Raw genomic sequence first — 12,311 nt, forward strand, 5'->3', positions numbered from 1 at the left:
ATGGACAGGTCCTAAGTACACCACCCTTCCACCCCACAGTTCTGCAGAGCAAGTTCAGCAGTGGAGCCCAGTGTCAATAATCCTGGCAACATGAACAAGTTGCCAGACTCAGTCTAAGGCAGTGTGCTAAGTTCCAGTGGTGGGGGCACAACTTAGAGCACATGCTATGCATGCAGAATGTCCCAGGCCCAACCCCCGACCAGTCAGCACAGGGACCCAGAAAGTTGCCTTGTACCCTAACAGCCCAGTTGGGCCATCAAGTTCAGTAGTATCAGTTGCTCTCTGACCCCCAGTGTTCCACCACCAATCCCTTGGCTCTGAGCCTTCCTCCTCTAGGGTTTCTCTTGGGGGTTCCCTGGCTGGAGCCTCCCACCTCTTCGTCCAGCCAGTCCATGGCACTCACCTTGTTGATGTCAGAGATGAGCCTCCCCTCTCGTGGCGTGTAAACCTTTTGGTTATTGGCTCTCATCTTGCTCTGGATGGTGAAAAGCAGAACTTCAAGATTGCCTTTCTCTGTGAACCTGGGAGTAGGATAATGCGTGCAGAGGAGGTGGGCGGAGGGAGAAAGGAGAACAGCAAGCCAGGTTTAGGAGCAAGAATGCACATTTCAAAACTACTTTGCATGAGGCCCCTTTTTCACTGTTAAGAGCATGCAGGAAATTTCAGGAGACTTTGTAAGTCAGAGAATTCCACTGGAAATTGGAGCAGAAATTTCAACAATTTATATGGAAATCACACACAAATGGCACTTACTATGATTGTTTTCTTAGTCTGCAAATGTTACATTACACTATTTTCTGCATTGTTTTTGACGTTTCTCTTCCCCCGAAATTAATCATGCAATCAATTATGTTAGCTTCGGCCTTGGCAAATAGTGAGATGAACAGTGTAGGTTTTAACAGAAGCCGAACTGCAACAGAACAGCAACAGCACTGATTGCAGTGAACACGTGATGGAAATCACTGCCTCCCAACATCCCTACAGAAGACGGACACACATTCTTCCAGCAGCCACAACAATAGTGCATGTTTTCCAGCACTGTGGTGGAGGGGCTATGCAGGGCAAGCAGCTCTGGGACTTTATTTAGAGCTGAAGTGATGCCACCATCTGCTGGAGCACCACAGTAATTGATGGAACTTCCTTCTTCAGGCAAGTGCCTGGGTCTTTCAAGTTTGTTTGTGATAGTACAGAGCAACAACAGGGAACCTCCAACCCATGGTCCAATTTAGGCCCACCAGATCACCCCATCTGGCCCATGAGACCATTCTTGGCCAGCCACACATCACCTGTCACTCACCTGATGCCATAGGGCACTTGATGAGAGACAGGTAAAGCTGGGGTTGCCCAGGAGCAACTGGGAGTTCATGGTTTAAGAGTGCGCCCTGTTCCTTTGCATTTAATTTAAATTTGGCACCAAATGTAAGGCCCGCAGCTTTAGGGTGAGATCAATTATCTCCTGTGAAATGCAAAGGATTGGCTGGCTTCTGATGTGACCCACTGGTCCCCCACCCCTGGCATAGATAAAGGGAGAGAATGAGGAAATATAATCAAGCAGAGGCAGGATATTGTATTTCCCCCCCCCCCCTTTTGATGGCGTTGCTATTTCAGGCTAGCAGTTGAAAAGGCGGTAACGCTTTTTTGAAAGATTGTTTGCTTTCCTAATTAGAAGCTAAAGGTAGTATTTCACCTGGCTAAAAATCTTTTGTTAATGTTCAATGATTTTTACTTCTTCTGTTCTATGACTGCCAGCTAATTCTAACAAATTGGGCACTGTGCTGTAAATTGCAGCTCTTGCGGGATGGAAGCTTGTGTGTGTGTGTGTGTGTCTGCCTGCACTTTGGGCTCTTCTTGTGGGCATGGCTAGGGTGGCTGCCATGATGAGCTCTTGCACTTCAATCATTAGCCACAGGAGCCTTTTGCAGCCCCAAGGGCCACCTTCCCTCCTTGGCAGGCTTCCAGGGCCCACATGCCAGTGGAAGGTGGGGCCATGGGTGGAGCAGCAGGTGCGACTTCTGCCTTTGTAAAGTTTGCAAAGCCACAGACAAGTCACAGGTTCCTACACACACACACACACACACACACACACACACCTCCTTCCCCCATTAAGACAAGCAAGTAATATTACCCCAACTCAAGGACATATTGCACCCAGGCAAAATGCACTTGAGAAGGATGCAGGTCAGCAAGGAAGAAGCAATTTGTCAGAGAAGTTAACTCTTTATCCAAAGAAACAGCATTCAACTCAGCTACACTACCCAGCAAGTCTTGCCCCTATACAGCAGTTGCCAAGACTGACGGCCCCCTGCCTTCAACCCCCTCTAAGAATCCTCCTCTGCTGGATGTTTCCCAAGCAGTCTCAAACTGCATCGGGAACCTGTAATCTCTGTTCTGCCGTATGCATCATCCTGCATGTCCTTGGAGATTGGGGGGGGGGGGGAGATTGTTGCAGTCAGAGAGACAGACTCCTGGGATTCTTCTGCAGCCCCTTGTTTCACACCCCTCCTCTACTTCAGCCTCTGAGTCTGAACTACACCTTGTCACAGGCTCTCCTTGCTCACTAAATCCCGTTGCCTCTTCAGCATCCAACAACTCCCCCTACCGGGGTTCTAGATTCAGGTAGGTAGCCATGTTGGTTTGACAGTCAAAATTGTCCAGTAGCACTTTAGAGACCAACTAAGTTTGTTCTTGGTATAAGCTGTTGAGTGCATGCACACTTATACCAAGCTAATAAGCTTATACCAAGAACAAACTTAGTTGGTATCTAAGGTGCTACTGGACAGTTTTTTTTTAATTTTTATATATATTCCCCCTACTGGGGTGTGACCTGGGAAGAGTTCTGAGAGCCTGGAGGACCACGTCTGTCCCCCTGTGCCTGAGGCTCCCTACATGTGATTTACCATGACCCCACTGAATATCTTCCTCCTCGCTCACTGCCAGGTCCACAAAGGCCAGAACTTACTTGGGGGGTTTCTCCACAGTGCGGTAGGTGTTGAAGGCCTGCAGCTGGTTCTGCACTCCACTCAGACAGTTGGCCAGCTTCCGGTCATTCAGTGTCAAGATGGTCTGCTCAATCCATTGCAGAAGGTCAGAGGCCAGCGTCTCGTACTTCTCTATCAGCTTGTCGGCCTCGATGGCATGGTCCAGGACCTGTTGCGGGAACCTGCATCACTCAGACACCCTGGGAAGGGGCTGGTGGCCAAAAGACCCGCACCCCTTCCTCGAAGCATGTTGGTCTAGACTTGCCTCACCTGCAATGGCTGCCTAATGTGCATCCTGGCCCAATCTGACGTGCTGGCAGTTTTTGGTTACGTCACCTCTGGGTGCTACAAGCACCTTTAGGAAACAGTGACTAATGCTGCCTTCTCTTACCCTGCCTTTCTTGAGGGAGAATATGGGCAAGGGTGAATGTTTGAGCATGCCCAGACCTGGTGCTGTTTGGCTTTCCGATTTGTTTCATTCTTTTTAAATTTTATAATCCACTTTGGGAGTCTTCGGGCCAGATAAATGGGATTAAATAATCCAATCTGATCTAAACCAAGCTCTCTTGCAGACCAGCTGATCCAAACAGTCCCAAAATGGATAAAACAATCTAATCTTGCTTATAACTCGGCTCCTTATATATCTCAGCTGTGGTCCAGTCCTGCCCTGGATAGATGGCAGAGCTGAGTCTAGAGACAGAGCAAACCACATGGCAGGGTAGGGAAGGGAACCAGAGATATGGGACTGTGTGTCCCTCTAGATGTTGCTAGACTACACGTCCACCATCCCTGACCATTGGCTGCAGGTCCAACAACATCTGGAAGGACAGAGAATAGACATTCCTGGTGTAAGATCTGGAGTTGTACTTTTAAAAGCACCCAAAATATCCTTTTAATGTTCTGCATTGTTTGCCACCCACTCACCCCACCCTGAGAACGAGTTTGGTGAAGACTGAAAGCTTTTTCTGCACTTAAGAATAATAGAATTTTAGAATTGGAAGAATAATAGAATATTAGAGTTGGAAGGGAACCTGAGGACTATCAAATTCAATCCCCTGCAATGCAGGAATATGAAGCTGTACCGTATAGGTATCGAACCTGCAACCTTGGGGTTATCAGCACCACGCCCTAACCAACTGAGCTACCTCCTGCACACAGGTTGTCCCAGCAAAATATATCACCCATCTCCTCAAATGCCTGCCCTTCTTCCTTCAACCCCGGTGGCATTGGAATCCAAGTGCATTTCGGCTCCCAGCGCTCCCCAGCTCCCACCACAGCCCTCTTCATGGTACCTTCCCAATCCGTTTCCCTTCCACGGCTAAGGCTTTCATCTTGGAGAAGTAGTGGTAGTAAGTGGCCACATAGGTGATGATGGACTTCTCATCAGGCTGGTCCACATTCACATCTAGGGAGAAGTGGAAGAATAAAGAGGAGCAAGAGAAACCGGGCAAAGAACGGCTCTTTTTCCAGATGGTCACCACCATCATTTTAGTTTGTTCAGTGTCACTGGAGGCCCAGGGAGCCTTGGAGGCTAGAGGTGCCTTTTACAATGGTTGGCTGTCATGGCAGCTGCGACTAATTCCTGGACCAGGAAAGCTTGACCGCAGTAGTGCAGACACTGATAACTTCGATACTGGATTACTGCAATGTTTTCTCTGTAGGGCTTCCTCTGCGCTTTGCCTGAAAACTAAAGTTAGCGCAGAATGCTACAGTGTTGACAGGCATGATATCCAGTCAGCATATAACACCACAGCTCAGAAATCTATACTCACTGCTGATTTTTTGCTGGTCCAAGTTCAAGGTGCAACTGTTAGTATATAAAGCCCTTCGGACCAATTTACCTTGTATGCACCCACTCATCCACTTTCCTCTGCAAAACTAGCACTTCTACAAGTTCATTTTGCACTAATGAGGAACCAATTTTAGACTGTGGCAGTTCCTACACTCTGGAACTCCTTGCCCATTGACATGTACAAGCTGACATGTGTTTTAAGCTATTTAAACTGCTGGTTTAAATTCCATTTTTACTGTTTTAAAATCTGCTTTTAATTTTCACTTTTACTGATAACTTTAAGGTAAATTCTTTTTTTTCCTTTTTCTTTTCTTTTTTGCAAACGACTTAGGAGGTTTGATTTTTGTGTGTGGTTTTTTAAAGCAAACAAATATGTGGCCAAGCCAACAGAGACAAACAGGAACAGAGATCCAGGTGCCCTCCCTGCTGAGCTCACCTTCAGGGTCTAAAAGCTTGGTGAGGCCCAGTTCCTTTTCGGCAATGTTGAAGGCATTCTGGAGGTTGTAGTGTGCGTTGCATTTCTTCAGGGTGTCAATGTCTATCAGGTCTGGCCTGATGAAGACACCAAAGTAAGCATAAGAACATAAGAGCAGCCTGACAGATCAGCGATATTTGCTCGCAGAATCACTACTTCATGACAAGGCCAGTGGCCCATCTAGTGCAAGACACTGTTCTCACAGTGGCAACTGATAGCCTTACCCTCCCCCAAAGCATACAAGGTGGAGCGAGCTGCTACAAAGCCATGACAGGCCCCAACCAACCTCCACTGACCTGTGTTTGTGGACAATTGCGTTGAAAGCCAGGCCATCCCTCCAGCTGGTGGTGAAGTTGTGGACATTCACATTCGGGTACCTGTAAACACACAGCGGGGGGCAGGGAATAGGCTTATTTATTTTGCTTTGCTTTGCATTCTTGAACCCATCCCTCCCTTGAACATTCGAGACAGGTCACAACAACTGAAATGCATATTTCCACTTCTGGCTTCTTGAAACATCCAAGTGTAGTAATATTAAACCTTCGTTGTGTCACATCTAGCTGAGCTGGATTTAGCCTCAGAGGCAGCCAGCTCCTAACCTCAAGCCCAAACAGGGAAGGGGAAACCCCTGGCTCACAGTCCCCCACTTATTCCCTTACCCGGCTGTTTTCATCTGACACCAAAGCAGCAAGGCATCCTTGGCGGATTTCTTCTCCTTGTTATCTTCTGTCTCCACACTGATATCCTGGATCTACAAAAGAAGACAGAATAACAATATCTCAGTTCTCCTTTCACTATTGGAGACAGAATGCGTATTGGAGACAGAATGCGTATACAGTGTTATCTCGGGCTACAAACACCTCAGGTTACAAACACTTCGGGTTACAGACTCCGCTAACCCAGAAGTAGTACCTCAGGTTAAGAACTTTACCTCAGGATGAGAACAGAAATTGCACACCGGCGGCGCAGCGGGAGGCCCCATTAGCTAAAGTGGCACCTCAGGTTAAGAATAGTTTCAGGTTAAGAACGGACCTCCGGAATGAATTAAGTTTGTAACCAGAGCTACCACTGTAAATATCATTTGCTGGGAGTCACCAATGGGAAGAGTGTGCTTGTATGTGGGCTTCCCATTAGGGCTTATGATTGGCTACTATGAGAACAGGACGTTGGACTAAAAGGGCCTTTGGCCTGATCCACCAGGGCTTTTCCTATGATTAATCAGAGCTGAGGATGAACAGAGCTGCATTTATACATGCTACATATATTCAAACTCTGATTTTTTTAAAAATAAAAAATAAAACCTGCCACAAACCAATCCAAATTCTGCACCGAAAGGTAATTCTGCAAACTGTGTGACTTATACAAATTAAGGAACGCTGTACATGTCTCTTACTCTGCACAGTAGGCCTGAAACGTATGTGCAATTCACTTACAAGATTGCATCCTTGCACGCTTCATAAATAAATAAATAAATATGAAGGGAGCAGGAGAGCAAAGGAAAACGGTCAAAAGCCGCTGTGCAAGATCTCACAAGAGACTCCAGAGCAAGGCAAAGGCAAGGCAAAAGGGCTTTAACAATTCTTTCCACGCTGGGTTTTCCTGCTTCAGGAAGGAAAGCCCTCTGCCTTGCTTACCGTGTTCTGTAAGGTCCTATGAGGCTCTTGCCACTCAGCAAGCCAGTTTGGACAGACCCCCAGAACATAACCCCTGTATAAGTTTCAGGCCTATTGCAGAATTTGGCTTTTTTGCTAGCTGCTAGACAGAACGGGAGAACAAGACTGATGCCCCTTCTGCTGCCTGCCAACTGCTGAAATTATTATTTAGCTGTTTTTCTGCACGCATGCTTCTAAGATAGTATTTGCAGCCATGAGGGCTAGAAACCTGCTCCCCATCCCCTTTTGAGAGGAAGGTGGAGGAGCTGAAGAAGTGGAATTCTGCATCTCTACTACAACAACCTGCTCTTTTTCTGCACTTCCATGGAAATGCAGTATATGTATCACTCTAGTTGCAGGGAATGGACAGCAGGAGAGAGGGGTCCTTCTTGAGGCTGGCATTTCGGGGAGCCAGTCAAGGGGAAATCAAGGCAAGTTCCTTAAGGGGGAGGGAAAGGGGAAAAGGCATGGCTCAGGTTGTACCTGGAAGCGGAGAATGATGGTCCATATGAGGCCCAGGGTCAATCGGTGGTTGCCATCAACAATATCGTGTGAGCCCATGTTCTCCAGGTGGACGCGCTGCTCCTTTAAGAACTGGAGGGCCTTGTCCACGTTCTCCAGGCAGTGTATGCGCATCCGGCCCTTAGTCGGCTTCGGCTAACAAAAGCAGGGTGAGAGGAGAAAGAGAGAGAGAGAGAGAGGCCTTAATTTTAACCAGTAACTCTGCCAGGGGATGAGTGTAGTTTCCATGAGCTGGTGCAGAGTGCTTTTCCTCTGCCACCAAGCACACCTATCATTTCTAATTCCATTTACTGTACACCAAACATTTAAAGCAGCACACCATCACTTTAAAAGAGTCGTGGCTTCCCCCGCAGGATTCTGGTAGATGTAGTTTGTTAAAGGTACAGAGAGTTGCCAGGAGACCCCTATTCCCAGCACAGAGCTACAATTCCCTAAGTTCCCTGGAATGAGGGATTGATTGTTAAACCACTCTGGCAATTGTAGGTCTGTGAGGAAGGGCTGCCAGAGAACCCAGGAGAGCTGCTGCCAGTCAGTGTGGACAATGCTAAGCTAGAAAGATCACCAGTCAGACTGAGTATTATAAGGCAGCTTCCTATGTTCCTAAAGTCTTTCCCAGCCCTACCTGGAGATGCCAGGGATGGAGCCAAGGAGCTTTTGCATGCAGCTTTTGCATGCAGAGCAGGTGCTCAGCCAGTGGTGGTGTCGGAGGTTAGAATGTTGGGCTATGGTTTAGGAGAGTAGGGAACAAATCCATGCTCAGCCACGGAACTCATTTGGTGACCTTGTGACAATCATTGCCTCTCATCCTCAACTACATTTCAGGGTTGGTGTGGGGATGAAATGAGGAGAGCCACACACATTGCCTTGAGCTCCCTGGAGCAGAAGGCGGAATATAAATGCAGCGGATAAAATAAATAAGGCCAGGGCCACCCAGTCAGTCATAGAGACATGTCTTTCTTTCATGTTCATTAGCTCATGCCAGCTGGGATAACTCGTGTCAAGGTTACAGGTTCAATCCCTGTATAGGACAGCTTCGTATTCCTGCATTGAGAGGGTTGGACTAGATCAGGGGTAGGCAAGCTAAGGCCTGGGGGCTGGATCCGGCCCAGTAGCCTTCTAAATCCGGCCCGTGGACAGTCCGGGAATCAGTATGTTTTTACATGAGTAGAATGTGTCCTTTTATTTAAAATGCATCTCTGGGTTATTTGTGGGGCCTGCCTGGTGTTTTTACATGAGTAGAATGTGTCCTTTTATTTAAAATGCATCTCTGAGTTATTTGTGGGGCATAGGAATTTGTTCATTCCCCCCCCCAAAAAAAATATATATATAGTCCGGCCCACCACAAGGTCTGAGGGACGGTGGATTGGCCAATGGCTGAAAAAGGTTGCTGACCCCTGGACTAGATGATCCGCTGGGTCCCTTCCAGCTCTACAGTTCTATGATTCATTAGGCACCAAATGTGAGATGTTTTAGATGCCAGTTTGTTTGTTTTTTTAACTTACTGCTTCATTAAAAAAGAAGAAAAAACCAACCAACTTTTAGTAGCTCACTTATTATTTGATCTGCCACTGTTATCTATTTGATTGTTTTCATTCTACTTTACTCTTTACCACATATTTTGCAATCCTGTAATGGAAGATGGGGCAAAAAGGATACTTTAAAATAGTTAGCTAGCGACTGTGTGTGCAAGAGAAGGTGCACCTCCCTTAACCAGGATGCTGCTGGCATGTACCAACCCACCACCACCGCCTCCTCTTGGAAAGTCCTAATTGTTCCTTGCAACCCAGTCAGGTGCTTCCACCACCACCCCTCCCAGCATGCTCTGCCGCCTGCTTCTGAGTATACCTGGCGCGAAGACACCAGGGTTGCACCTGCCAGGGAGCCGGTTGGACTGGCACCGGAGCTGCCTTCCTACACGACATTCCCAGACAAGAGTTGCCCGAGGAGTCGCTGAGGTTCAAAACCCCTGAAGGAGGGGCAGAGAAAGTGCCCTGCCTATGAGAAGAATGTCCTCTCCTTTTGCAAAGCAAACCTCCTGCCCTTAAACAGGCTGCTGCTTGGGCGGGTGGAGTTTGAGGGGAGAAAATGACAGCGCAGGCCTTGAGGATGGGAAGAGGAGCGGAGGTTGGGACATGAAAGGGAGGCTCTTAAGTCACCCACTGATGCCATTTAAGAACTCTGCTTTTCATCTCGCGCCCCTTCTATTTCTCCCTTCCCCAAGGGTCATTTGTGGATGCAATGCACTGCTGATTTCTTTCTGATTAGATCAGGATTATGCCTTTCATGGACTAAAATGCATTCATTGGTCTTCTACTGATGTTGAAATCTTTCCAAACACGATTGGTGCCAAGGGATGGGGAACCCACTGGGCCCTACGGAGGTTACTTACTGGACTACAACTCCCTGACCACTGGCCAAAGTGCTGACAGCTGGGGCTGATGGGAATTGGGAGTCCCAACACCTTCTCATCTCTCCTGTAGCCTCTCAGGTATCGTTAGGTCACCGTCCTCTCACCCGCTGCAGCAAACTAAGCATTTCACTTCCACTATACTCAGTGCCACCACTATCCTTTCAGAGTGGTGTAGTGGTTAGAGCGCCGGACTAGGACCTGGGAGAGAGCAAGGTTCAAATCCCTACTCAGCCATGAAGCTCACTGGTTGACCTTGGGCCAGTCACAGTCTCTTAGCCTAACCCAGCTCACAGGGTTGTTGTGAGGATAAAATGGGGAAGAAGAGAACCATGTACACCACCGTGAGCTCCTTGGAGGGTCTAGTGCTGGCAGCAGACTCCCCAAGTCCTTTCTAGCCATACCTGGAGATTCAGGGAACTGAACCAGGGCCTATTTGCTTAGAAAGCAGGTGCTCTACCACTGAGCTGTGGCCCTTCAAAACCTTGGTAAACCTGCTCAGTTCCCATAATCCCTCAGATCTCCAGCATCTTCTAGCATGCTTCAGTGTCTCTCTGCTAATACTACCCAGGGAATTCAGCAGCCATAACAGAAGCACCTGCCAAGCTGCCAAGCAGAGACAGTCTAGCTGCCAGGCTGCTTGGAAACCGGAAAAACTGCCTCACTTAGGCTGTGAATGAGCCGTTTTCCTTTTGGCTGCGAGGGAGGCGAAGCATGGAATTCTGGGAACAGGTGCTTGGCTCTCTATTCAGGGGTGGGTGGGGGCTGGGGTTGGCCTAGCCTGGAGAGGTTTAAGGAGACGTGGCAGAGGCATGGGAACCAGTCATCACTAGGCTTTATCCCAACAGTCTGGCGAGATTTGTTCCCATACAGCAAGCCATTCAAAGGGTCCCCTATTAATTCAACAAAATAATACATTTCTCTGAGGACGGTGCAGCACAAATAATTTGCCACACCTGTGGGCATGCACAGTCACAACCACTGGGTGATGTCATTGTAGTTCACCACTTTGTGTGTGTGCATTGTAGACACATGGTTTAAGGTCTTCGTCAGTAATGGGTGTCTTGAGCAAAGCATTTCCATGAGTCGGCATTTAGGAAATGAAAGTTTTTGCGGGCTATGAATCTGTATAATACACCTGAACTGAGTTTTCCAATAATTAACTGTATTTGAGGAAACGCCAAGGCATTCTGCAAAATTATTTATCCAGTTTGTTTGATGCATACCAGCACAGCTGGAGGCTGCTATATTCATTTCTATTAAAGCATAAATCTTCTCTCAGCTAGATTTGTACACACAAACACAAAATTATAGTTGAGGCCTCAGAATAGGAGGAGCCTCTAAGTACAAAATGATGACCCCATGTCAAGTTTTACACAATTAAAAAAATAATGGGGAAAACAGACTCAAAAACAGACGTTCTCATACTGGTAGGAATAATAATGGTGACAATAATTTTTCATATTGTGTTGATGAATAACTAATTTATATCAACATTTCATTAGGCTGGGTGCCCATAAGATGTCAGACAGCATCAGTAGCAAGTGAGGTGTATTTTAGGAAAAGTACAGACCACACTAGCCTTCTTGCAAGATAAGATAGTTAGGCCCCATTCACACTATACCTTTAAAGCATTGTGATACCACTTTAAACAGCCATGGCTTCTGGGAGTTAGTTTGTTAAGGGTGCTGAGAGTTGTTAAGAAAAACCCTTTTCCATCCCCTCCCATCCTTCCACAGTGGGGACATAAGTTTCCGGACAGGATTTGCTCATGGTGAGAGTTTGCCAAACGTGCCTTCTTAGCATGTTTCTCCCTTTCGTCTTGAGCGTCTTCAAAGCCCATGGAACCTTTGGTAAAGGCTATTCTCCAACTGGAGCGCTCGCAGGCCTGTGTTTCCCAATTGTCAGTGTTTATACTACATTTTCTTTTCAGATTTGCCTTGAGGGAGTCTTTAAACCTCTTTTGTTGACCACCAAGCATTACTTTCCATTTTTAAGTTTGGAATAGAGTTGTTGCTTTGGAAGATGAAAATCAGGCATCCAAACAACATGATAATACCAGCAAAATGGCTGCTGTGAGAATGAGGAGCATCAACACTTTGCATTCTTACTGCCAACTCACACAAAAAATCACTGTCAGTGAAGGACAGGCAATCCCCTGGGGAGATGACACATTTTCAAGCCTATTGTTCTAGCGTAAAATGTGCTTGCAAAAGTGTTGATATTCTCCTGGTTAAGTCATTAAATTTCATGAATGTTTCATGAAGAAGCCTTTCCTTAAAATAAAATAAAAAACCAACCCTAATTTTATTTTTTAACCAATACTGAATTTATTGCCTATCATCTTTCCTAGGAGGAAGCCAGCAAATAGATGAGTGGATAGAAAGTTTAGGAAACGAAGGGGAGGGACAAATGTAAAGTATTGGATTTGGCATGTTACTGCTTTGTACTACTGCTTAATTTTTGTTCTTTGAAAATATATCAA

The 12,311-nt window shown here is 46.8% G+C and overlaps 1 protein-coding gene across 2 annotated transcripts in view; it reads right to left on the reverse strand.

Moving 5' to 3' along the window:
* The window catches only part of SPTBN2 (spectrin beta, non-erythrocytic 2), a 98,580-nt gene that overhangs the window by 27,203 nt on the left and 59,066 nt on the right, over positions 1–12,311 (reverse strand). For both annotated transcript variants that reach the window (XM_081892185.1, XM_081892186.1), the window contains 7 exons: positions 7,381–7,554; positions 5,905–5,996; positions 5,542–5,622; positions 5,207–5,322; positions 4,271–4,383; positions 2,960–3,147; positions 404–521 (listed from right to left, as the gene is read on the reverse strand). In XM_081892185.1, the coding sequence (XP_081748311.1) occupies positions 404–521; positions 2,960–3,147; positions 4,271–4,383; positions 5,207–5,322; positions 5,542–5,622; positions 5,905–5,996; positions 7,381–7,554 (882 nt within the window). The remainder of the gene's footprint in view (positions 1–403; positions 522–2,959; positions 3,148–4,270; positions 4,384–5,206; positions 5,323–5,541; positions 5,623–5,904; positions 5,997–7,380; positions 7,555–12,311) is intronic.

This window comes from Podarcis melisellensis (assembly GCF_964234715.1).
Source record: "Podarcis melisellensis genome assembly, chromosome: 16".
Lineage (NCBI taxonomy): Eukaryota > Metazoa > Chordata > Lepidosauria > Squamata > Lacertidae > Podarcis > Podarcis melisellensis.